The 27939-nt window shown below is 39.2% G+C and overlaps 1 protein-coding gene across 5 annotated transcripts in view; it reads right to left on the bottom strand.

Annotated features, from left to right (window-relative positions):
- Positions 1-27939, bottom strand: part of LOC132164272 (helicase protein MOM1) — a 51175-nt gene that overhangs the window by 8305 nt on the left and 14931 nt on the right. For 3 of the 5 annotated variants that reach the window (XM_059574753.1, XM_059574752.1, XM_059574756.1), the window contains 10 exons: positions 24060-24205; positions 23636-23829; positions 23234-23391; positions 22542-22820; positions 21302-21451; positions 20152-20406; positions 19692-19832; positions 19261-19572; positions 18518-18691; positions 72-987 (listed from right to left, as the gene is read on the bottom strand). In XM_059574753.1, the coding sequence (XP_059430736.1) occupies positions 72-987; positions 18518-18691; positions 19261-19572; positions 19692-19832; positions 20152-20406; positions 21302-21451; positions 22542-22820; positions 23234-23391; positions 23636-23829; positions 24060-24205 (2725 nt within the window). The remainder of the gene's footprint in view (positions 1-71; positions 988-18517; positions 18692-19260; positions 19573-19691; positions 19833-20151; positions 20407-21301; positions 21452-22541; positions 22821-23233; positions 23392-23635; positions 23830-24059; positions 24206-27939) is intronic. The other 2 variants (XM_059574754.1, XM_059574755.1) reach the window with 2 other exon arrangements.

Here is a 27939-nt window from a genome sequence, read left to right as displayed (position 1 = left end):
ACAAAAGCCTTATCAAGGATAATGGAGAATGTCACAACAAAGTGAAATTATTTGTCTCATCAGCCACTTACCTTCATCGTCTCTAGAAATTATTTTTTCCTCTAGTCCAGGTTTCAGAGAGGTCGGATCAACATTACTGTTGAGCATCTTCTTGCGCTTCTTTACAACTTGATCATTCTCCACTTCTGGTCTCTTTGGCAACTCATGGTGAACCCTTTTCCGGATCCTTTGAGATGAACCAAAAGGATATTTCCATTGAAGATGCTTTCCCTCCAACAATTTTGTCCAAAATATATGGGGTTGAGCTTCATCCAACAATAGAACTGTACGCTCACCGGGCAATGAACTTGTGCTGTAAATTCCTCCAACTTGTTCAACTCTCAAAATCATAGACGAGTTAGTTGTGCCAGTGTCTTCACCATTCTGAAGGATGGACAAGAACTCCTGGACTACATCTTTCAGAAGTGATTGTTCAGACACAGAACTTGCACTAGGAGCAGGGGTATTGGCACTATGGAACTTATCCAAATTATCAAATAATTGAGATACCCCCAACATGAGCAGCATATGACAAGTACTCTGGATTATGTTCTGTAAGCTATCACTGATCTTATTTTGCTTTGCAAGGATTAGAACATTTTCTTCTACGGTAAAAGATGAATATAGGCGGAAAAGTTTTATCTGCTCAAGTTGTGAATCGATTGTTATCTTTTGCAGAGCTTTGAAATTATTCATGGGGGTCCAGTCACTATCAAATATGATCACAGTATCAACTGATGATAGTTTGATGCTAGGAAGACACGCACGAAATTCTAATAAAAACACAAATCTCCCACACTCCTTGTTGTTGAACTTGTTTAAAGCAGCTGCCTTCTTAGAAGGAAGAATTCCCATTTCAACACGTTCATAAGAATCTGGACCAAACCTTTGACGCAGGAAGTCATCCAAAATATCTCCAACAGAGTCCCTTCCAGAACCACTAATCGACTGTCAATAAAAAATATTTATAAAAACATTAAAATAGCAACCAAAAGATGCAAATTATCCAGCATGCAAGCGAACACCAAGGGAGAGAGAGAGAAAGAGGGATAAGTATTTCTACAGCACTATTATTACAGGTCAAGAGGTAGATGAAGATTTAGTTCATAAGCACATATGTAACTTGACTTTCTTATTTCGTAGACTGAAGTAAATGCAGTTGTTTATCTAGCACAGTAGTTAACATAACAGACTTCCTAGAATAAGCTATGCAAATTGATTACAACTACTACTATGAAAAGGACAAAATACCTTTTGGTCGTACTTTGTTACTTGTTTCACTTTGGCCCTTGTGTTGTTGATTTTTTTCAGTCAAATCCTTCAAAATTTTCTAACTGTTGGAATGTATTCCTCAAGGGACCATAAAAGAGGTTACAACAATTTCATAGCTGGCACTTTTTTTTGATGTGGTATTAACGAAGTGTCAGTCAGATACGGTCTATATATATCATTATATATTTAGCCATAATTAGTCTTTCTAGTTATGGCATGTTCTTGTATTATAGCTATAGTATATTGTAATTAATAGGTAGATTTTAGTTACCTTATTTATTTCCCTAGATTGCTGTAATCGCTGAGATACAGCCCGTAAATACCTAGACAATTTCTATATAATACGAGGAACCCTCACATTGAGAGGTATTCAATACAATTGACATGGTATCAGAGCCATCATCTAAATTAGGGTTGTTCTAGGTTTTCAGTTACCTGTTGTTTTTTTTTTTTGTGGCGGTCGATAACTTCGATCATTCTGGTGGGTTCTAAACTGCTATTTGGCAGTTTTTTGTTGAGGGTCGAGGCAGTCTACATTGATTAGTGGCTGTCGGGAGAGCCTTTGGAGGTTGTGGAGAATCCTTGGTGGCTGTCGGCGATCTGGGTTGTCGGAGATTTGGTGCTGTCGGCAGGTTCAGGTGTGGCGGATTCTATTTTGGTGTGGTGTGGAGCGTTTCCGGCGATTTGTGGTGGTTGTCGGCAGACTTGGGCTTTCGGCGATCTCCTTGGTGGCTGTCGGCGATCTAGGCTGTCGGTCGTTTTTGGGCTGTCGGCGATTCTGGTGTATTTGGGGCTGACGGCGGCGTGGTCGTGAAGGATTTGGGGCTGTCTGCGATTCTGGAGGAGTAGGGGCTGACGGCGGCGTGGTCGTTTTGGGCTGTCGGCGATTCTGGAGGATTTGGGCTGACGGCAGCGTGGTCGCATGATCGTTTTGGTTGCTGTTTCTGTTTGGTGAAGACGTGAGGTGTTATTTGGGTGCTGTTTGGTTGCTGTTTGGGTGCTGTTTGGTGGGCTTGGGCTTGATTGGTAGCTGTGGGCTCATATTTTTAGTTGCTGGTAACTTTGGGTTTGCTGGGCTTGGGCTTAGTTGCTGTTTGGGGTTGCTGATTGGTGTTTGACTTGTGTGGACTTGGGCTTGCTGTCCAACAGATCTGGTGGGCCTATTACTCCTTTATCAGGTGTTTTAATTTCTAATTTTCTTATTTCATCATGTCTTCTAGCGAGGCTTTTGGGGTTCGTTTTACTGAAATTCCCAGTTTCAATTATTTGTTATGGGAAAAGAGTTGTGGGGCCATATTGACGGTAGTGATCCAACTCCTACGGAAACTAAGGAGTTGGCTAAGTGGAAGGTCAAGGATGCACGTGTGATGTCTTGGATCTTAGGGTCTGTTGATCCTCTTATTGTGCTCAATCTGAGGCCCTATAAGACTGCGAAGACTATGTGGGAGTATTTGTTGAAAGTTTGTCATCAGGACAATACCGCACGCCGTTTTCAACTGGAATATGAGATTGCTAGTTACACTCAAGGCAATCTCTCCATTCCGGAGTATTTTTCTGGTTTTCAAAATTTGTGGGGAGAATTCTCTGATATGGTTTATGCGAAGGTACCTGCTGCATCTCTCTCTGCTGTTCAGACAGTTCATGAGCAAAGCAAGAGAGATCAATTCCTGATGAAATTTTTTTTTTTTTGATAAGTAAATATGATATAAAAGAGCGTAGAGGGGCGCAACCCACATACACGGGAAGTATAAAAGAGAGCGCCTAAGAGGGAGAGAAATGAAAAAGGAAATCAGAGAAGCTAATCCCTATAGGAGCTAGCCAAGCGGCCGTCCAGGAATACAAAGTAAAGAAGAAAAAATGAGTCAATTCCTCTATAGTCCTAGTGGAGTCCTCAAAGCATCTAGCATTCCTTTCATTCCAAATACACCACATAAGACACAAAGGAATCATCTTCCACACTACCGCACTTCGGGAACGACCTCCCGACCACCAACCATCGAACAAGCCCCTCACCTTGCAAGGCATGACCCAAGACAGCCCAAACCGATTAAAAATAGTATGCCAAAGGACACTTGCAATCTCGCAATGGAGAAGAAGATGATCAACCGACTCTCCATTCTTCTTGCACATACAACACCATTCAACTACCACTAAGTTTCTCTTCCGCAGGTTGTCGTGAGTCAAAATTTTGCCTAAAGCCGCAGTCCACCCAAAGAAAGCCACTCGCAAAGGGACCTTAGTACGCCAAATGCTCTTCCAAGGGAACACCTCATGGTCACATTTGCACATAGCCTTGAAGAGAGACTTAACCTCGAAATTGCCTTCCTTAGACGAAGACCATCTAATACAATCCATAGAGCCTATGGATATCTTGTGCGAGTACAACAGGTCGAAGAAAGAAGAAATCAAATCCATCTCCCAATCCTGAACTGACCGCACCAAAAGTGACATTCCATTCGACAACCCCATTCCTCCAAATAAAGTTATCCTTCACCCAAGCTTCTTTGTGTCTGGCTATGCTGAACAAAGACGGGAAAGCATGCTTCAAAGAGGAGTCCCCACACCAAATGTCCTGCCAAAAGCGAACTTTTGAACCCTCCCCTACCTCATACCGAATACCTTTGGCAAAAAAATTCCAACCTTGACGAATGTGCTTCCATAAGCCCACACCATGGGAACCCGAAACCTCCTTAGTGCACCAACCACCCTCCTGATCTTCATATTTAGCTTTGATAACCTTATACCATAGAGCCTCACTCTCATTAGCATATCTCCAAAGCCATTTACCCAATAGAGCTTGATTAAACTGATGCAAATTACGAATGCCAAGCCCGCCGTACCGAAGGGGACGACAGACTTGGTTCCAATTTACAAGATGTAGCTTAGGCTCGTCTCCCATCCCTCCCCATAAGAAGTCTCTTTGAATTTTTTCAAGTCTTTTAGCTACACTCATAGGAATCGGAAACAAAGACATAAAGTAAGTCGGAAGATTAGAGAGCGTACTCTTAATGAGAGTTATACGACCTCCTTTAGAGAGATACATTCTCTTCCAACCTGCCATCTGACGCTCCATTTTGATGAAATTGCGCCCTGAATTTGAGGTTATTCGCTCAAATTTAATGAATCGGGATCCTTCTCCATCTTTGGATGTTTGTTTTGGAGAGTTACTTCGCCAGGAGCAGCGTCTTCTCACACAGGCTACGTTCCAGCAAGATTCCAACCCGAATCCAGTAGCCTATGCAGCCCATGGGAAAGGGAAGGGTAAGGATATGCGCAAGGTCCAGCGTTTCAGCTGCAAGGAGTATGGTCATATTGCTGCCAACTGTGCAAAGAAATCTTGCAACTACTGTAAGAAACAGGGCCACTTTATCAAAGAATGTCCCATTCGACCTCAGAATCGTCAAGCTACTGCCTATCAGGCTGCAGTGAACACCTCTTCTGCTCCAGTGATGTCCTCAGCTTCTTTTGCGGCCGGATCAGCTATTCTTACTCCTGAAATGGTCCAGCAGATGATTATGTCAGCCTTTTCAGCCTTAGGGCTCCAAGGTAATAGTACTATTTCTTCTAAGTCTTGGCTTATTAATTCTGCTGCATCCAATCATATGACCAAATCGTCCGATACTCTTTGCAATGTTCGTCCATATCATGGTTCATCCCATATTCAAGTAGCTAATGGGAGTCATTTAGCTATTACTGAAGTAGGAGATATCAATCCTTCATTCAGAGATATTTATGTATCTCCTGGACTTTCTAGTAGTCTTATTTCAGTTGGCCAGTTAGTTGAAAAAAACTGTGATGTCCATTTCTCTCGTAATGGTTGTCTTGTGCAGGATCAGGTGTCGGGGAAGATACTCGCGAAGGGGCCTAAAGTTGGCAGACTATTTCCACTGCACTTTTCAATTCCTAGTTGTTTATCTTTGGCTTGTATGACAGTTAACACTCCGAACGAAGTATGGCACAAACGTTTGGGTCATCCAAACTCTGTTATTCTGTCTCATATGTTAAATTCTGGTTTGTTAGGCAATAAAGAACGTGTTTCTAAAAATTTGTCATTTGACTGTTCTGTATGCAAGCTTGGTAAGAGTAAAACTCTTTCGTTTTCTTCTCATGGTAAGTCGTGCTGCAAAATGCTTTGATATTGTGCATAGTGATGTATGGGGCATTTCTCCTATAATTTCTCATGCTCGATATAAATATTTTGTGACATTCATAGATGATTTCAGTCGGTATACTTGGGTCTATTTTCTTCGGGCCAAATCTGAGGTCCTGTCTGTTTTTCAGACCTTTGTAGCGTATATTGAGAACCAATTTTCTACAAGTATTAAGATTTTGAGGTCTGATTCTGGTGGAGAATACATGTCTCGCGAGTTTCATGATTTCTTACACCACAAAGGAATTGTCTCTCAGCGCTCTTGTCCTTATACTCCGCAACAAAATGGGGTGGCGGAACGAAAGAACCGACATCTCTTGGACGTTGTTCGCACCTTATTGCTTGAGTCATCTGTTCCTTCTAAATTCTGGGTTGAGGCATTATCTACCGCAGTTTACTTAATTAATAGACTGCCCTCTCAGGTCTTGAATTTTGATTCTCCTTATTATCGATTGCATCATCAGCATCCTAGCTATCTTGATTTGCATACTTTTGGATGTGTTTGCTTTGTTCATTTACCTCCTCATGAACGTCACAAACTTTCTGCTCAGTCTATTAAATGTGCCTTTATGGGTTATAGTATTTCTCACAAAGGTTATGTTTGCTATGATCCTTGTTCTAACAAAATTTGTATATCTCGTAATGTTGTTTTCTTTGAGAATCAATGTTTCTTTTCTACACATGTTGAATTATTGTCTGAGATTAGTATTCTACCTTGTTTTGATGACTTGCCTCTTTTGCCTGAGCAGTTCAAACATGGAATTGTGTATACTCGACGTCTACCAACTTTGCCCCTTACCGAGACTGACCCTTCATCTGAAACTGTTCCGACAACTCCTCCGATTGACCCGCCATCTGAGACAGTTCATGAGTCTGGTCCTCGACGCTCTACTAGGGTATCACGTCCTCCTGATAGGTATGGTTTTTCCCACACTTCTTATAATGCTACTTTATCTTCTATTTCCATCCCTACATGTTTTTCCGAGGCTGTAAAATATGAATGTTGGCGGAAAGCGATGGATGAGGAACTTCGGGCTCTCCAAGACAATCATACATGGGATGTGGTTCCTTGCCCCTCTCATGTTAAAGCCATTGGTTGTAAATGGGTTTACTCGATTAAGCTTCGCTCTGACGGGACTCTGGATCGGTATAAGGCCCGATTAGTTGCTCTTGGGAATAGGCAAGAATATAGGGTGGACTACAAGGAGACATTTGCTCCGGTCGCGAAGATGACCACAGTGCGTACAATTATTTCTATTGCCGCCTCCCAAGGCTGGCCACTTCACCAGATGGATGTCAAAAATGCTTTTCTTCATGGTGATCTCAAAGAGGATATTTACATGACTCCTTTTCCGGGTTTGTTTTCTTCTCCATCTGCCGCTGTGTGTAAGTTAAAGCGGTCTCTCTATGGCTTAAAACAGGCTCCCCGGGCATGGTTTGAAAAATTCAGGTCTACTCTGCTTCGCTTGTCCTTTGTCCAAAGCCAATATGATTCTTCTTTGTTCCTTTGCAAGACTCAAACTGGTATTGTTCTTTTACTTGTGTATGTGGATGATATCGTTATTACGGGAACCGACTCCAGTTTGATTGCACATCTCAAGCGGAATTTTCAAGACTCTTTTCATATGAAAGACCTTGGTCCTCTTACGTATTTTTTGGGGTTGGAGGTGCACACTGATTCTTTTGGTATATTCTTGAATCAACACAAATATACCCAGGACTTGATTAGTCTAGCTGGTCTTCAAGATTCTTCTTCGGTGGATACTCCTATGGAGGTTAATGTGAAATATCGAAGTGAGGAGGGTGATCTTCTCTCTGATCCTACTGTGTTCCGACAGTTGGTAGGCAGCTTGAACTATTTGACTATTACTCGGCCTGATATTTCCTTCGCTGTCCAGCAGGTTAGCCAGTTTATGCAAACTCCACGCCATCTTCATTTAGCTGCTGTTCGACGTATCATTCGATATCTTCGAGGGTCCCCTGGCCGTGGGTTGTTCTTTCCAACCGGCTCTCCTCTTCGCCTTGTTGCTTATAGTGATGCGGATTGGGCAGGATGTCCTGACACTCGGCGGTCTGTCACGGGTTTGTGCATGTTTCTTGGTGATTCTTTGATTTCTTGGAAGAGTAAGAAGCAAGCTCGCGTTTCTAAATCATCTACTGAATCCGAATACCGGCAATGTCTGCTGCTTGTTCTGAGATTGTCTGGCTTCGTGGGCTTCTGGCTGAGCTTGGTTTTTCTCAAACTGATTCTACTCCTCTTTATGCTGATAATACTAGTGCCATTCAAATAGTTGCTAATACTGTTTACCATGAACGTACGAAGCATATTGAGGTAGACTGTCATTCTATTCGGGAAGCCTTGGACACTCGTGTTATCTCTCTTCCTCATGTTTCCACTGATCTCCAGATAGCTGATGTCTTCACGAAGGTTATGACACGACAGCGTCATCAGTTCCTTGTGGGCAAATTGATGCTTCTTGATCGACCAGCATCAATTTGAGGGGGGATGTCAGTCAGATACGGTCTATATATATCATTATATATTTAGCCTTAATTAGTCTTTCTAGTTATGGCATGTTCTTGTATTATAGCTATAGTATATTGTAATTAATAGGTAGATTTTAGTTACCTTATTTATTTCCCTAGATTGCTGTAATCGCTGAGATACAGCCTGTAAATACCTAGACAATTTCTATATAATACGAGGAACCCTCACATTGAGAGGTATTCAATACAATTGACACGAAGCGCTAGGGCTGAGCACCAGCCCCCTTGGGTCCAAACTTAGCTCACACCAACGGCCAAACCGAAAGAACCAACCAATCGACTTTTACCTTTGATCTCTTACCTACTAAATTTTTTTAAAAAGTACGACGATTGCAGAGGAAATGCTGGGGGACAGAGCAATAGAGAGCAAACGAGAGAGAAACGGAGCTGAAAGAAGATCAGAGATGGCAAAGAGAAGACATTAGGTAAGCGGCAGCTAGCAAAACCACGAAAGGGTAGAAGAAAAGAGAAGAAAAGGGAACGGAAGAGAAGAGAAGAGCAATGAGAGTAGAAATAAAAGAGAAGAGAGTGAAAAACTAGAATATGTGCCGGCTAAAAGAAAGTAAGAAACAAAAGAAGAGAGAAAAGTAGGGTTAAGGAAACAATTTTAAAATATTAAAAATTCTATATACAAAAAGTACTAAAACTATATATAATAAGTGGTATGTCAGGTCAGATATGTTGGGTTTACCGACACCCTCAATCCAACACCCGACCCTAGGGGTGTACAAACGGGGCGGTTATAACCGCCTCTCAACCGCTAACCGCATAACCGCTTTAGTAGGCGGTTATAAAAAACCGCTAACCACCTAAGGCGGGGCAGTTAGTAGTTTAAGGGGCAGAAAAAAGCGGTTAATAACTGCCTATATATTTTATATTAAAAATATAACATTAAAACGACGTTGTTTCGGTGTTTAACACCAAAACAATGCCGTTTTAAATACGAATTAAGGATAGGGTTTCATCATATTCATTGTTTTTTGAAACACTTTGACCCAAAACTATTTAAATAAGCCCAAAAATAGGCACAATGAAGCCCATATAGAAAAAAGAGGTTATAAAACCGCCGGTTATTGGTTTGAATAACCGCTAACCGCCTAAGCGAAGTGGTTGCGGTTATTAACATCCAATAACCGCCTTACGTGATTGCGGTTAGCGATTTTAACCAATAACCGCTAACCACAACCGCTTATACACCCTTACCGACCCTAACATTGTTGGAATGTTAATTTTTATATCAGCTGACCTCCGAACGAACGTAATCGGTTTGGGTTGGAAGCATCAGATTGATGGGTTTGGGCTAACCCAATGTGACATCTAACCTGTTGAGATTGAGGGTAAGTCCAATCTGGCCAATTGAATTTGAAGGTGACTTGGCTTGTTGAAATTGAGATATTATCCATGGTTAGAATTTTTCCGAAGCCAGCAAATCAAGCAAAGAACACCACTCTCAAAGGAGTCTTATTCTGCCAAATACTCCTCCAAGGGAAGGAGTGCTATCATGGGAACGACGACAATTTTTTTTTTTTTTTTTGATAACGTAAGAGAACTTTACTCAGATTAATTGCACGTTGCAAACGCATACTATACAACAATCCTCACCGTTAATCAAACTCCTACAAGTAACTGACCCCACCCGACGACGACATTACAGTATGATATAACATCAAACAACCCTCTCTTGGAAGATACTCAACAAAGCTTGTATTCGTCACCCCATCTCAATCTGAGGGAGTATAACAAATTAAAAAAAGGAGAAAAAGAGATCCATCACTCAATCATGAGCCGCTCTAAGAAAGTTAACATTCCACTAATGAGGGTCGCTAAAAAGAACCAAATGGTTTGCCATGGAGGCATCCTTACAACGAGCCAAACTGAAAAAGAGTTCAGAGCTGCCTTGAGGGCCTAATCCCCACACCACATCACAACAGAATCTAATATTAGAGCCATCACCAATCTCAAATCTAGTTTGACTAGAGACTCCCTCTAGCCCCTCCCGATTCTTCCATTGCCCCACCCCATATGAATCATGAACCTCATTAGAACATCAACCACCTCGTGCTTCCATATTAGAATCCACTACCTACATCACTCTCTCATGAACACAACACCAAAGGCACTTCCCCAAAAGAGTTCGGTTGAATAAAAGTAAATTACGGGCCCCCGGCCCTCCTTTAGAGATCAAAAAACAAGCCTTAATCCAACTAACCAAATGGAAATTGAATTCTTCACCAATACCACCACACAAAAAGTCCCACCACAACTTCTCTCTGCAGTTGGCAACTCCAACCAGGAGGGAAAAGGAGACATGAAAAAGGTGGGTAGATTAGATAAAGTCCTTTTAATCAAGGTAACCCCTCCACCCTTGACAAATATATTCTCTTCCATCCAGCCAAATGATATTCTATCTTCTCAATAATGCCATCCCATATAGATTTTAAAAGTTAAAAGGGTTTGAAAAGACCAATAACAAGTGGACCAAACTGAATATAAATAATGTGTTTCCAATATCGAAAGTACAAACATCTATCAACATGTTAATATATTTTCCATAGTAACATTCAAATTATAAATATACCAATCGCTAAATAATATGCTTACAGGTAGATACGCAACGCCATCAACATGAGAGAAAAAGAAAGGTTTTTTGCTCAGTAAGAGGAACGGGGGGAGTCAATGGACCACCTTCCTCTTCATTGTGACGTAGCTTAAGCCATTTGGATTGCCTTTTTTTAGTCGGTTTAGTTTGTCCTGGGTTATGCCTAGATGTGCAGTTGATATGCATGCTTGAGGTAGGCCTTTGGCAGTCCGCGGAGTGCTGGAGTGTTGTAGATGGTGCGTTCGCGCCTTTTATGTTGTTTATGGAGGTAAAGGAATAACAAAAGTTTTGAGGACTAGGAAACGACATTGGAAGACATTAAATCTTTATTCTTCAAAACTTTTTTTTTTTGATAATTAATATGAATATTATTGAAAAAGCGCAGAAGGGCACAACCCTAATGCAAAAATATATACAAGAAAACCCCTACGGAATATACAAATAGCACATATTCAAGAACTCTTCTATAGTTGGGACATCAATACGGTGGTGAGCCAACACCCACAAGTGTAGCATAGATATCATATTCTGCCTCATCCCATCCACCGAACACTTCTTATCCTCAAAAGTTCAGGCATTCCTCTCCCGCCAAATACACCAAGTGACGCATAAAGGAACCATCCTCCAAATGACTTTAGAGATAACCATCCTTCAAAACTTTATATTTATAGACAACTGCTTATGTGGCACTTTGACAGTTAGTGATAATGATTTCCTAGTTCTTTTTGCTACTTTTAATTAAGTGTTTTGTATACTTCCTGTGTACTTAAGGAAAGCTTACGCTTTAATTATATTTGTCGATTACTTATCAAAAAAAAAAAAAAAAGTTCCTTTAAAATTGATTTCATTCAAGTACTAATGAACTACTCATTCTAGTACGCACAAACTATTTTGCAATCTCTAAGAAAAAGAAACTGATAAACACTTAACTAATACTCTCTGCATCTCAATTTAGATATCTTATTTTCCATTTTTTTGTTAGTAACAAACTTTTTATTAAAATTAAGCGAAAGCACCGAAAACACGCGTAGCTAGGATGCATACACAAAGGTCTCCTTAAGGATTATAATAAAAAAGAATTACATATAGAAGAGAAAGAGAACCAAATTCTAAAAAAGAACTCATAATTATGGTTTCAAGCACACAAGACCTCTCTGAACAATGATCTCAAACATTTTAGTGTTAAATTACCAGTTATCCCAAAAGGTTAAGCTGATAGGAAGAGGTAAATATAATCACTTAATCATTAGTTCAATACTCCCCCTTTACATGTCGGCTCAAACTCCCTTTTAATAGGTGATGCGCAACACGTGAAATATTTAATTTAAATTTGGGTAAATTGACGGAGTTAAGGTTTGATCTCAGGACCTTTGGTTCTGATACTATGTTGAATTACTAGTTATCCCAAAAGCTTAAGCTGATAGGAAGAAGTAAATTTAATTACTTAATCATTAGTTTAACACTCTCCCTCATGTGTGGGCTCAAATTTAGTAAAAATTTTATTTTAAAAACATCCTAAAATATATGTCCACTTATTAAAAGTATAAAATAATTTTTCACTTCCGATGCTACCCCAACTTTTTATCTTTTTTCAAAAAGCAAACAAAACCTTTCAGAAAAAGTCATATCCCTTCTAATATAAATTAAGACTTCAATGAATATCAATATATATCTTTTCATGAGTAATGGCATCATTTCAAACAAAGACACCTACTTTATGATGTTGTGGATACCATACACTATAGAATACTTGAATAAGATTTGCATGGAAAAAGTGCCATTGTTGATGCTGATGTATGGTCCATATATTCGTCATTAAGGATTCAAGTCATATTAGTCATATAGATATGACTGTCAAAGATATTGATGATGATATCTGGATGTAACTATAGCCTATGGGATCACAATAGAACTTCTCAAAAAGAATTTGATATTATTAAGATACTTAGGATGTAGATAGGTAAGAAGGCCATATGCACAATACTAAGAGTAGGGCTGGCAAAACGAGTTGGCATGTCAAATTCGTTTCAACCCGTTTATGACATGAACCCGTTTATGCCAACCCGAACATTACACGTTTAAATAAACATGTTGAACACCCAAACCCGAACACGACACATTTCTTAATGGGTAAGAGGACACGGCACTTGTAATCTGTTTAGATAAACGTGTCATGTCGGGTTGACACGACATGACCCGTGAACACATTTAATTTAGATGTTAATAGGTTCCAACCCGACACGACCTGTGAACACGTTTAAATGTATATCTACAAATTTGAGATAAAAAAATATATATATATATATATATATATATAGATCAAATGTGTCAACCAGCGAACCCGCGGGTTGACACGAACCAACACGTTTATTAAACGTGTAATAAATGGGAGACCCGTTTAACCTAAACCCTAATCCTAAAATTATGTGTCGTGTTCGTGTCGAATTTGCGGGTCACGGGTTAAATTGCCAGCCCTAACTAAGAGCATAGTTCTTATTCTATGCTTACTTTTCTTCCCTTTCCGTTTATTATCTGCTAGAATAAGATATTAAAAGAATTCTTTTTTCGAAATAAACAAAACTTATGTCTAATGCGGCATTCGGTAATCAACTTTAAAAGAGCATAAAGATTGTACAGTAAATGCTATGTTAAGATGGCACTTACCAAAATATGTTGGTTTTCCACATCCTATAAGTTCCATAGCTATTGTCCAACCTATATGCTACAAACTAATTACTGAAAACCGTCAAACCGTCACCTAGAATCTATATTAATTTAATGAATAATAATTTATTAGAAGGAGAAAATCTCATGTACACAAAAAGCATACAAGAGAAGCAACCACCCTATTGGGGTCGAAAATCTAAAAAGTTGACAAGATCTAAACTAGAGTTTATATTAATATTCGTTGGTATTTCATCTAAAAGTTCATGTTTGCAGCCAAATGCATCATTCTTTCAAACGATATTGATGTAGGATTGCCTTCCAATGTGAATATTAGAAACTTCCTATGATTGATGGAAGAGGGCCAAACACTTTAAATTGAGGGGTTTGTTAAATAGATGGCTAGTTCAAGTATAATGAAAATTTGGAATTGAAATACCACAAGAACTCAAATCAGTAGGTGCTATTCCAGGGCTGTCAACAGTACTCAGGAACAAAAAAGGCTTAGGCTACCTTCAAATATCACAAAGGTTTTCTTGGCACTTATCAAACTTGTTCGCTTTCCATATCCTATACTTTCCAAAACAATAGGAAACTCCTTTTTAATAAAGGACGTCAAAAAAAAAATATTTTGTTGTCCTTTTGTTCCAACCAATGTAATTTTTTTAAAAACTTTTTTTTTTTGTTTTTTTTGATCGGTTTAACGGGGGGTGCAACACGAGGACTTCTCAGGAGGTCACCCATCCTAGCAGTACTCTTGTCCAAGCGCGCTTAACTGCGAAGTTCTGATGGGATCCGTTGCATTAGTGTTGCACTTAACTAAAGTTTTCTTAAAAACTTTTGTGCCCCTTACTGTGTAAGCGACATTATTTTGTTAGTCTTTTGTGTCGTTCGCTTCAAACGATGTTACTTTTAGAGGTAACGTCGTTCGCTTCAAACGATGTTACTTTTATAAGTAACGTTGTTCGCTTCAAACGATGTTACTTTTATAAGTAACATCGTTTGAAAAATAAAGGACAGTAAAAATAACGTCGCTTAAAAGGTCAAAGGACGTTATTCATAAATGAACTAGTAAACGATGTTACTCTATTACTCTATGAGAAAGAGCACACGTCTTTCCCTTCATTCAAACTCGCATCTCTCTCTTAGACGACCTCTCTCACATGTGTCTCTCTCTCGCTCATCCTTCCACCGGCGTTGGGCGTTCCGTGTCTCTCTCTCAAATCTCGACCGGCATGGGGCTCCTCCACCTCTCTCTCTCACACCACTACTCTGACTCAGACAGCCGCAACTTCAAAGGAAACGCCTCTCTCTCTCTCTCTCTCTCTCTCTCAGACTCTCTATCTCTCTCAAATACCCCTTTTCCCCAAATCTCCCCCCCCTTCCTCTCTCTCTCTCTCTATTAACCTTTTTCCCCAAATCCCCCCCCCTTCTCTCTCTCTCTCTCTCTCTCTCTCTCAAAACTCCACAACCAGAAACGCCTCTCTCCGCTACTACTCCGGCTCAAACGTACCCTAAGAGATGATGGGGAGAGTGTACAGGGCAGTGACACTTGCGTCGAGTCCAACTCCACCATCCAACTCTTTTGCCAAACCTAGTCCCTCCCTGAGCTCCAAGGTTTCCTTGTTCAAAAGCTTAAAACTTTATCTTAAAACGACCACGTGTTGTGCTTGTTCACTACTTGCTAGTAACAAAAATTGATTCTAAGTTTGAATTACATTGCCTCGTCTAATTAGATTTGATGATTTGAAGCTTTTTTCCAACTCTAATCCATTTTTCTTTTTAGGCTACAACCATCTAATTTGATTAGCTTCAATTGGAATTCCTTCTTTTGGTAAAAACATATGTATGAATCTACAATTTATATGGATTTACGTTACTCTAGTTATACATCAGAGTTGAGTTTTAATGTTATGTAATTCCCGTAGATTAGGATGGTACAGTGTAATGTTATGCACACCCTCCCCCTTCCTCACGATAAGAGATGAAAAAAGGGCATGAGGGTATACGCCAGGGACAAAACCCCTCTTCCCCTCCCTTAGAACAATCAACCAATTCAATGCCTTAAAAGCAACCACACTACTCGCAACCCCCACTTGAGAATCAATCAAAGGAACGGCACCATCATTACCTATAGGAATTCCCAAAACCAAGGACCCAACATCCCCCACACTAATAATAGAAACATCTACTTCTGCCACCAAACTTTTTGTGACCTAATTGCTTGGCATCAACGATATTGTAGAAATTAAAAGCCTCAAGACTAACGATACGCTGCAACCCTCTAAAACTAGAGCTATCAACATCTAAGAGGGTCCAAGACCCAGAGACAACTCACTCTGCGTCAACGTTAGCGAAAATCTGGGTTGGGGACTGAGAGAGACACTATGACTCAGTTACCCAAGATGGTGTTGTAGACTGAGAGTCGTCGGCGAGATCAGATTCTGCTATTTTGCCCTCCAAAACATGCTACTACTTTTCGGATGAACTTCATCGACTTCGTGACGATGTGATAGAGCCAACTGAGGGCCAAAGAGCTTACCCAAGCTCACACCTGCACCATAGAGACCAAACCGACACCCGAAACCTTGTCTAAGACAGAGGAAGACCCAACCCATTTTTTAACTACCCACAAGCTTGGTTTTTAAACCAAACCTAGATGGAATAAAAACTTGTGGCCCACTAGTAACGAGTGAAGAACGAGTGGATGTCTTGAACAAGTGTCGGGCCCTACTTAATAGATATATTTTTTTTATGATAAGTACCCTTAATATACTTGGAGCGTGTTTGAGATTGCGTTTGAGAGCCCTAAAAGTACTTTTAACACTCAAAAAACCCGTCTGAAAAAAAAAAAGTACTCGTTTGTTAAAAAATTAAAAGTGCTTTTAAGGGTCCAAAAAGCCTAAAAATGGCCAAAACGCGCTTTTAGCAAAAGCTTAAAAATGAAGCTTTTACCCAAAAGCTCTTTTTGACTTAAAAGCTCTATTTCTTACATGCAATCTCAAACAGGCTCTTAATATATATTTATTATAATTACTATATATTAAGTACCCTTTCTTCCACCTCCGAAGGATGGAGTGCAACAAAAGAAGTATCGAAGGGGTCATCGGACCGACTAACTCAAGCTATAAAGGCCCCTTAGGTAGCCAATCATTATCCAGTAAGGATGAGCACCGTACGGAAACCAAAGGAAGCTCAATGAATGGAGAAAGTACACGGGGTCTTTACCTCTTAAAACCTTGCGAAGGTTGCGTCCCTCCAAAAGTGATGGGCTTTGATCCAGCTAAAAGGCTCGCAACATATACTTCATCCATAAGCGATCCATTTCCCCTCTCAAAACCTCAAATTGTTTCTTCAAAGAATAAAGGACAATACTGACATCCTTGAGACCGCCATGCATACCCTCTATAGAATCCGTGAAAATTCAGGGACCCTCAACTTTCCTTTCTCCATACATTTCTTGACCGTCAGTGCTCAGAATTCTTAGTATTGTAGTGTCTGGAGGAACCTTTACTATGCCTCGGCCACGCCAAGACCTTCGCATACGATTGCTTGTCAACCACCACAGCCATTTCGCATGTTACCAATGCTGAAGGATGCTCTACCAAACTAGACCTTCACATCCCATCTAACATAACCCATGAACGCCATTCCCTCTTACCACCACCGTAGGGTGACTAGAAAGAATCAAGGAACTTACACAGCTCAAGAATGAAGCCCAACCAACCACAACCTCCTCTATCCTACAAGATGATCACAAAGCCTCTTTGATTCCCAACTCTGTATTATGCTACTGCCAAGAAACAACCAAAACGATTCAAACCAAATTGGGAAATGAAGGTTCCCCCACCCTCAAAGACTTCACAAATTCACTCGAGTGCTCTACTTGTAGGAAAGCCCACGTGGTGTCCAATAGCCACAACACACCGACCTTTCCAAGTGAGACTTAATGAACAAAACTCTACTTCTTTCATACACCCATAAAACTGAGACCCCCTCTCCTCACCGACAGAACCATCTTGAAGTAACCAACTCGACCAGCCCATAACCAACGAGGCCAGAAAAACAAAGAATCCTAACACAAGAGCCCGGAAACCAACAAGCAAGAAAGAAAATGACAGGACACATCAACACACACTATCGAGAGAGAGAGAGCTCATGCAGAGAGGGTTTGTTAGAAATCCTAAACCTCCTGTGTCAAAGTGATAAAAGAGCAAAACTAAAGACCAAATTATATAAGAAGATCCATGATAAGACCCTTGGACCACTATAACCCATGTCCAGCAAATGTAGAAATTACTAAAATATACTAACTCCAACATAAACATAAATTTAAGGAGAAACTTCACTTACCTTCCACTCCTACCCCCTGTGAATTGTCAAGTGTTTTGCAATCATAATCTCGAATTATCAAAATTTGCAATGTCGGGTTCCCAATTATCAACTCCTTTTAATTTCACCCTCTTGGGATTTTACAAAAAGTCCTGAAGGATGGTGCCAAAATGACCAAAATACCCCTATTTTTAAATTGAAAAAATAAATAAATAAACTTCATACTGTTTAGATTTTCTTTCTTTTTTTCTTTTTTTTCGTAAGTTCTTAAGGGCAATTTTGTATTTTTATAAATTATACATTGTTATAAGAGATATTTCACCTGTTAGCCATTTGATTTAACGCAAAACCCTAACAGTAGGAATGAAATTAAAAGGAGCTGAAACATGAGATACCGAAATTGCAAAATCCTTGACAATTTAGAGAAGGGTAAGAGTGAAGTTTCCTCTTAATTTAAACAAACTACCAGCATTCTAATCCAAAGAATCGTGAAATCAGCACTCAATATTATCTAGGATCGTCTTCAAAGGCCCCAATTAGCACTATCGAATTTACAAAGTCCACTTTTTTTTTGGTCTTTAAGCTTCTTTTTTCATGAGCATCTTTTGCCCTGTTTCAGATATCAATATCTCCATACAACAAAAACCAATAAGAATCTGATACTATTATCTTTTCCCATGGCAACTGAATATCATGTAAAACTTATAAGATCCATTTGAAATAATTGATTCCTGATTCCTCAATCAATGACTGTTTTTCCAGATTTTGATAGATTACATCAACGTTCAACATCATTTCGCAAAATGACAATATATTGATATTCAAAAGTAATCAAGCATGAATCAATCAAGAGGTACCAGAAAAACTTGTGTAGAAAATAATTAAAACAAAAATAAAATATAAAATAAAAATACCTGAAACAGTATAAGTACTCTTAAACCTCGGTTTTTCATCTCCATAAGCATCATGTCAAGAAGTTGCAGCTTGCCACTAGCTTTTATTCCAACGTCCAAATACTCAACTTCTTGAAGGCCTTTAGTTAGCAATACTTGGAGGGATGGATCCACAACATAAGGATGATCACACAACTGTCAAGAAAACAATTCAAGTATCCTTAATGAAAATGACAATATACATGAAAAGGGCTACCTTTCTTCTCAATAGACATTGCAAACAAATATTACTTGACTCAGCTTGAAGCATAAAGGAGCACAAACAAAGATTTAAAAAATGCAAACATTAGAAACTTCAAAACTCAGGTTGCCCAAAAATAAGGTAAAAAAAAAAACAATTAAATAAAAAGTTCAAGATTGCAGAATTTAGGAGTTTCAACTTATATACAACTTAAGAACACAACTTAAATTCCAAATACTAATTACAAATGATAGAAAATCAAATTAAAACCTTTAGAAATTTCCTAGATTTCAAATTGCATGGGATCCTATCTATAGTAAAAATTCAATTATCTTGACAGATTTATAACCAATCCCATATAAACTTCACACATAATTGCATACAAAAACTTGATATTAGTTATATAATCTTGGAACAGCACAAAGAAAAAATATCAAATATTTTTGGACTACAAAGTTAAAATGAAATAGAATCTAGATTTCATGCAACCACTGATTAAGGCAACAAGCTCAATCAAGTCAACCTTCCGGGTAGAAATAAGAACATCGCGGAGAGCCCCAATAGAGTCATTCTTTGAAAATGAGCGAAGTGCCATGGAGTTTGAGAGTAGGGTAGCACAATACTGCTCAAGCTGCAGATTGGATAATTGTGCAGGTACCCAATACTCTAAAAACCTAGAAGCATCTAACTTGCATCTATGTGCAATATATCTCGACAACCTCTCTTTCAATCTACAGATATTGTCATTGGAACTGGTTATCAAAGCATCACTGTTACTCAAATCACTCTGAGACTCGAGCAAAGACAGCAATCTAAGGTATTCATCTTTGCTATCCTGCAAAATCCAGTAGCATTGCATGAGTGAACCTGTGAAAAAAAAGAATAAATACATACACACATTCATTTATACATATAGATGTAATAATACACAAAAATAAAATATAAGAAACAAACCTTTAAGTGACCACTGACAAGGAGAAGTCTCCACTTAGTATGTAGCATCTTAATAACTTCACAATGTGAAGAATTTATACAGCGTTGGCACTCATCAAGTACTATAGCTTCCCATTGTATGCGTTCTAACATATTGAGATCCTGCAGAGCAATACAGAGGAGGTCAATGACTCAATATGACATGCGCGTGGCAAATGAAAATTGGAAAACCAGTATGTGGCAGTGGCTTTTTCTTTCCTCCCGAAGGAAACCTATTATGCATATGACATTCTAGAAAGCAGCACCAGCTCTTACGATCTTGGGTCCGCATTAACAGAACAGGAAGGGTGAAACTACCATGCATTAAACAAAAAAAAAATCTTTTAGTCCATCTTAACTAATGGGATATATCACTCGTCTACCTCACCACGACTGAAGATCATTTAAAGCTAAATAAACCATGCAAGCAGCAAAGATATACCATCATTACAACTTCAGGTGAGGTTATAAGTATTTGAAACAATACGCAACCACCCTCCTCATAGAACTCCAGTCTTCTAATACTTTTCCGGATATCTTTGTTTCCACTGTAAACCACAACATTAAGAGATGGTGCCAAATGCAAGAATTCGTGATCCCAAACAGATAGTGCTGCAGGAGTTGAGATGACAAGAAATGGCCGATTGACATCAGGCTGCAAGGATAAAATTAATGCAAGCACCTTCATAATGCGTTCCTGCAAACATAGATTAATCGGCATCACTGCACACGAAAACCTTAATGCATTTAAAGAAAAAACAATCAATGAAATATGCTATGGGACCAAACTAGTTGTTGATATGACAGATTTAGAATAAACAAATGCATATTGCAAACACAGAGAGAGAGAGAGAGAGAGAGAGAGAGAAGCAGTAAAAGAGGATTGGAAGCACTTATACATTATGACACCAACACATTCTAACGCACAAAATCCTAAGACAGAAAATTATCAAAACAGTGCAAAAAGAAGAGATGCTATTCAATAACACAATAGATGGTCTTCATTAATGTGCCTCAATTTTCTACTGTGTCTCAATTTTTATCTTTATGTTCTTCTTTCTGCCTTTAGTGGGGCCTTTCTTTGTATACTTCCTGTGTACAAGGGTTGCGCCCCTTCACGCTTTTCAATGAATCATTTATTTATAAAAAAAAAAAAAAAATTCATATTGAAATATGTTACTATTCAATATCTGACCTTATGATCCAAAAGCATTCAAAGGGAAAAAAGAAAACAAAAACATATATAATAGATAATTTATTTGAATACAACCATAATATTTGACATATATTACATCTGTTATGTACAAAAAATATATAATTATTATGACATTATCAGTTACATCATTTACATACTTCAAATAAATTATCATAAGTTCCATTAGATCAGATTTTTATCAGATCAGATCATTCGATATATTCAAATCCAATCCTTTAAACAGAAAAATCATATTTGAAATGATTGTCAGGTTATTGAATTACATGCCTCTTAAGAAATTCAAATTATCTGACCAAAATCTCATTTGGCTAGAAAGGCCTTCATAGCAATATTATTGATTAAGCTCCTAAATCACAGAATTAGTGATTAAGCTCACCTGATCATCCATAACAACCGCATTCTGGCCTTTTTCCCTAAACTCACATAGCTTGTTAATGTAATCTAGATGATTATTAACAAATCCAGGTGAAGCTCCAGCGGCCATCTGCGAAAATTGATCTAATAAACTTTTTTTCCTCTCTGGTATCTGCAGTTAGTTGATAATGACCAAGAAGGCAAGTTAAAGATATGGAAAGGAAACATAAATAAATATGCTATAACACGAACAGTAAGAAATAACATTAATGGCAGAGAATTGAAGGAATAAATTCAATTGAGAAATGGCAATTTCTAGTTTGAAAATTCCTTCGTTTGTATTAGGATTTTATTCAAGTTTATTGTGCAAAAGGTACTTGAGTATTTCCATAATTCCTGGACAAGGGCCCTAGTTGCAGGCAACATCTCTTAAGATGTTAGTAAGTGAACCTAGTTCGAGCTATTGTGCCTCTACATGTTTTAGTCCGTCAAAGTACTAAGTCCTCTATTTCCATATTAGAAGTGCTTGCTAATGAAAACTCTGCCCAAAGAAGAATTCAAGAGTCTATAATAATCTCTCACTTGTACTAACAAATCAGAATTTGGCTAGTGAGAATCTGAGTATTTTGATCAGTGTATTTGCTCCATCCTATTCAAACAAAATCAGACTTTCGACTGCTAAACTTTGACTATGAGAATTTGAGTATTTCAGTTTGCTAATGCTTGCATAATTTGATTCTTGTCTCTCTTTATTTCTTCTAATATTATATATTTATTCCTGTAATTTCCACGCCTAGGCAACCGATCTAAACCCAAAACCAGATCCATGTATAAAATAAAACAAAAACATAAGAAGTACAGCAGGTACTCCAAAACCAGATATATGAACTCATCTCTCATCCAATTTGAATCTTACAAATGTTGAAAATATCCTAATATCATTACAGAAACCCACAACAGGAATGCATATGTTCAAAAATCCAAGTAGTAGTCACAAGAACAGCTTTAATGTATACATCTTGCAGATTGACTGGTCGCTCTTCAACTTAAAATCTTACAATCTTAAAAATATCCTAATGCCCTTACACAAACCCACAACATGAGTGCATATGTTCAGGAATAAAAGTAGTAGTCAACAAAACATCTTTAATGTATACATCTTCACAGATTGGCATCCATACGTGCATTGTGCTGAACAAATTCCACAAAGGTAAAGCAATCAACATAAAATAATCCATATGTAATCTTGTTTCTGGGGGCACCTTATCCACACTAGAAGTTAACTCTGACTTCCTGCGACGACTTTCATAATCTCTTATCAGGCCCTGACCTTCCTGTGAATTTAAAAATGAAGAATTTTCCAACTCCCATGTAACATGTTCATAGTTTAGACCACGCCATTTCACAAGCCATTCATAATGGCAATCTACAATATCACCAGCGGACCCCTTATGATATTCAGCACGCTGTCCAGGAGACATTAACAATCTTTTTTGTAGCAAACGATGTGGCACAGTCCACTCTTGCTTCCACCTCAACACCTGATGAACAAAAAGCACATCACAAATGGAAACACATATTACATAAAAGGAGTCATTTATTTGATTTTTTTCCACCTGTCAATTATCTGTTTCTTTTTCTGTGTTGGAGGGAGAGTAAGATAAATTAAATCAGACAAAGTTTAGGAGAAGGCCCGAAGGGCATCACACAAGTAAAACGACAGCAGAAAAGTATCTCTATCCCTAAAGGCAAATTAATATCTACAACATAAAGGCTTGAACAAAAAAATGAAGAATAAAAGAGAGGCTTCAAACAAAGAACGAATAAGATCCACAGAAAAACAAATTCAATCTAATGCAAAGACATCTCACTGCCATACAACACATCTGTATTACTTTACAAATTGCCCACATTATCTATTTAATGATTAACAAGTGAAACACCAACAATTTACCAATACTTTATCCAAGAGGTAAGGAACCTGGTTTTTTGGGTTGAATTTTGCAACAAGCGATGGAGCTTCAAGAAGCAGTTGATTTTCTGGCAACCAATGATTATGAACATGAGCAAGACCTTTGTATTTAACAAAATACTGCTTCTGCTTCTGCAAACCTACAATCAAATACCATAAGGCCTATAATAATATTATCAGAAATCATCATGATTTCTCACAGCAGTATGAACACAGAGCAAGACTAAAACTTTAAGCAAGTGATTCAAAAACAATTTTTTTTTTTTTTTTGATAAGTAATAGCAAGTGATTCAAAAACAATTAACAACATAATAGTGGAGCAAATGTCAAAGATTAAGCAAAATATCGAAAGAAAGCCCGAGTTATGTAGTATTTTGCCCATACGATTAACATCTGACACATCCACTTCTCTTTCATCCCAGATTGACTCTACTCCCTCCGATACCGAATGTACACCTGATTCCATCTTCTTTCTAATACATGCAACACAGTGCCAAACTCCAAGAGGAACATCCTCCAAAGGAGGATCTAGACAAGAAAGATGGTAGCTCCTTCTGCACCCTCTTCCATCACAACACCTGAAAGTGAACATAAAATATAAAGATCATGTCATATCACAGAAACCATGAAGCTCAAGGCCAAAAAGTACAGATGTTGCATTTGCATATGCATGTGGATATAGCTATGTAACAAGAAATATCCATGTATTAAAATGGGAAGATGCATTTGGCATGGAAATCCAAAACAAAAGAAAACTCATAGCATCTAATCACAGCAAAAAATAAACAAACAAAAAAGGGTTACCCACAAGAGCTTCCCACCAAGCTTGCAGACAAGGCATGTATTTTGGTCACTTTCTGATTGAAGATCGGCAGAAGACTCCTTTTGCTGCAAATAAGTGGTGCGATTTACAGAACAACCAGCAGTAAGAGTGGCTCCAGGTTTCCCTCTATCCTAATGCAACACATTAGAAAAATGATATTCATAACAAGATCAATGCCTCATCTAGGATATATGCAAAAGCACTATCCACCAAGTTTTTAAGTCAACTAAATGGCACAGCCTACCTATTTGAAATCATTGAGCAAAACTAGGGCTTTATTATAGTGAAAACTAAAAGAATAAAAGAACCTAGAATAGAGAGACAATTTATATCTATGATAAATATAAATTAAGCATGTTCTCCATCACATATTGTTTAATAGGCCAAAGAACATGTACTCTTGTAAAGCTTAAATTTTAAATTGTGATGAAAATGTATTATTGCTTCACAAGAACACCACATCACAACTCACCCCCTACAAAAGAAATAGGAAAAGTAGGGAGGACAAATTTTCTTCAAACCTTCTAAGATAAGCCAATAAAATGATCCATTTGAACCGTCTAAGAATATCATCTGCTTTTCTGATTTTGTGGATTTTCGTTTCCTCTTTCGTTAGTCCCCTTTACTCTCTTAGCCCTAGCGGTGGCGCATAGAGGCGCCACATGCTAGGGTCCAGCGAGTCGTGATGGAACATCGATTCTCATTGAAGCTAAATCCTTTTGCTTTTCGGCAAAGGAAGGGTTTCCTAACCTTCGTTTGGAGGAAAGGAGAAAAGGCTTCGTAGGGTTTATATTTGTAAGCAAACAATGTTCTTCTTGGATGGTGGATACGGTGGAAGCGGCGAGTCAGGTGAAGGATGATATCGCCAAGTCTTAGCGTGAGGGAGATAAGGTTTTGATGATTCATGGGGATGGCAATAAGGCAAGAAGGTTCCTGGAGGTGTCCATTTATACGGAGGGAAGTCGTAAAGGAGTATTAAGGCTCCCGGAGGGCTGCTTTGGGTGGGGCTAGCGTAGTTTTGCGGGCGAGTTGCGTATTATGTTGCCCCCCTCCCCCCCGGAAGGTAAGATTGGGCCTGTGGAGTCGAAGACTATCTTTTTGCCAAGGATGCAGTATAAGCAGAACAAGACCGCATGGGCTGATGATTCTGCGGGATGTTCTCAGGATCGTTCCTTTGCGGAGGTGCTACAACGAAGCCTTGTTCCGAGTCGAAGGGGAGGCCTTCGCTTTGTATGGATATTTTACAGGTAACGACGCGGTCTGAGGTGGGGAATGGCGGGGTTGATCAGTGGATCGCAGTGGATTGTTTTGAGCTGGAAAATTCTTATTTGGCGGCTGGCCCGTTGAAGAAGAAGAGGGGTAGTTCTGTCAAGAGATGGGTTAAACATCTACTAGGGTTTTTTAATTTAGAGATGGATCGGTTTCTTACTGGGTTGTTAGAAAGCCTGTTTGCAGGGTTTGAAGGAATCCCTTTACGAAAACGGATTAAGGCTTTTCTTAAAAGCCTGGACGGTTTTAAGGGTTTCGGGTTTGGGCCATTTCTAAAGCCCAATCCCGCTGGGCATCTCAAGTGTCTCAAGTGTTTTCGTAAGGTGCAGACTGGCGTTAACAGCTTTGGGTTTGGGTATGCCCAAAAGCCCAAAACCTCTGGGCGTCTTAAACTTTCTCGTAAGGTGCAGTTGAAAGATCGGGATAGGCCCTTCCTATCTTCGGCGGTTTCGGAGTCTCCTTCGCCTGGTGTGGGTCCAAAGTCTCCTTCGTCGCTGGTGTCTGAGCTTCGGCTAGGTGCGCTAGTGATCACAAACAAACTCTTGCGAGCAATGGTTTGGTTCCGTTGTCGGTGGGCGATATCGACAATAGTATTGGGACTGGCGTTGATGGATCTACGTCCGACAGGTACGCGTCGGGGTTGGGTTCTGGTTCTACTTTGTTGCCGGAAACTATGCCGATCCGGCAGATCACCACAGTGAGTATTCCTGTCTCTCAAGCAATCACCCCTATGTCATCTGCGGTGGCTATTTCTCTGGCAAGCCGTCTAAGCAAGGAAAGGGAGGTTGCTTTTTCTAGGGCAGCAGATCCTGTATTCTCTCTGGTGACGGAGGAAATTGCTAAAGCTTATTGGATCCCCTCTCCAGCAAAAGGTTCAGACAGGGGTTTTTTGGTACAAGAGTTGTCTCTCCTCGTCTAAGGTGAAGGAGGCGTCCTTGACAACTCAGGGTCTTAAGGGTGACAGATCCTTGGGGGCGGTGAAGCTATGCAGGGCTAGGGAGGCTTCTGGCAATGATCTTTCGGCGAAGGAGGAAGTTGAAATGAATCCTGTTTCGGCGGAGGGCTTGATCCATCGGGGGTCTTTAGGGTCGAATAGGTGGTGGAGGAGGTGCTCTCGTCTATTCAAGGTGCTAAGGTTAGCAATGTAGAATCTCAGGACTACTGTCTCGATTTCTTCTCACTCCCTTGGGGCGGCTACTGTCTCCAAGTCTCAACTGGGGTACTCCCGGAGGGTGAAGGAAAAGGTTGCTAAACAACTGCATAAAAACAAGGAGCTGCTTGCCAAGGTTGAGGCAGAAACTCCGGCAGAGGGGGTGGAGGGCTATTCCAAGGTGGTGATCGATGCAGTGAACTTCACTTCAGTGATGGGGTTGTCCAAGGAAGGTGATGACAAAGATCTTTTGGATCTTTTTTCTATCATTGAAAAAGAGAGAGTCTATAATTGACGTTTCTGCTCCAAAGGTTAAGGGGAAGAGGGAGCTCAAAAATTTAGAATGCTCCATAAATTTTGAGCCTAGAATCCGGAGGTCTTCTCCGGCTAAGTGCCAGAGCCGGCGGAGTTTTTTGGGTCTAACAATGCATAAGGGGCTTTGGGTTTTTAGGGCTGTTATTGGGCTTTTGTGGGTTTTAGATTTGGATTTTTTCAGTTTTTTAGGGTGTTTTGAGTGTGGGTTTTGATTGGGTTACCTATGTATACTTCCTTGTGTACTTAGAGGCGCTTTGCGTTTTTTTTTATTTATACAACATTACTTATCAAAAAAAAAAAAGAATATCATCTGCTATAAAACAAAATAAAAAATAAAAACTCTATTATGAACAATGTTAGTCCCCGAGTATCCACAGGTGTAGAGGGTAACTTATATTCATGGAGGTCACCCAAATGCTTAGATCACCTCAATTCCATGTCCAACCAAAACTGACCTAACTTTTTATCATGAAAAAACCCTCAGCCTCGTCATTCTTTGCACCTCTGCTATTACATTTTACAGTCAATTTTGTATAATGGTGATAACCAGAGTGAGAATCAACAAAAGACTGTAACATGAAGATAACAACAAAACTGAAAACTAGAACCCTTATCTAAACAAGTACGGTACTATTTCTAAGGGGATTCAAATCAACTAGAGAAAACAAAATCTATGTTTTCAACACATGAGATCCATTACTCCGTTCCTCACTTCTTGACACTTCTTGGGTATCAAGAGCACCCAAATCACTGAGTGCTATATCATGAGACAATGGTCCTCCATCATTTTGCCAAAAAGAAGTGAAACAAGTCAAATAGAAGCACCACCCCCTAAAATAAAATGGCCTGTACAGCTCATCTTAAGAAGTGAAAAAATGATCACGCAGACCTGGTAACCAGAAAGAGAGGCACAGAAATACCATAAGGTTTAGTTTTAGTCTATCAAGCAAGAGCTACAAAAAGATTTATAGAATTCATAGTATTATTTCTGTGCCATATTTAAGGAAAACTAAGAGAATTTGAAAAATTAGTAGTGGAAGCACAGTGAAAGGAACAATATTTAAGGAAAACTAAGAGAATTTGAAAAATTAGTAGTGGAAGCACAGTGAAAGGAACAAGAGCTAAAGAAAA

This window comes from Corylus avellana, chromosome ca10, assembly GCF_901000735.1.
Source record: "Corylus avellana chromosome ca10, CavTom2PMs-1.0".
Lineage (NCBI taxonomy): Eukaryota > Viridiplantae > Streptophyta > Magnoliopsida > Fagales > Betulaceae > Corylus > Corylus avellana.
This window is presented reverse-complemented; position numbering and strand designations above follow the sequence as displayed.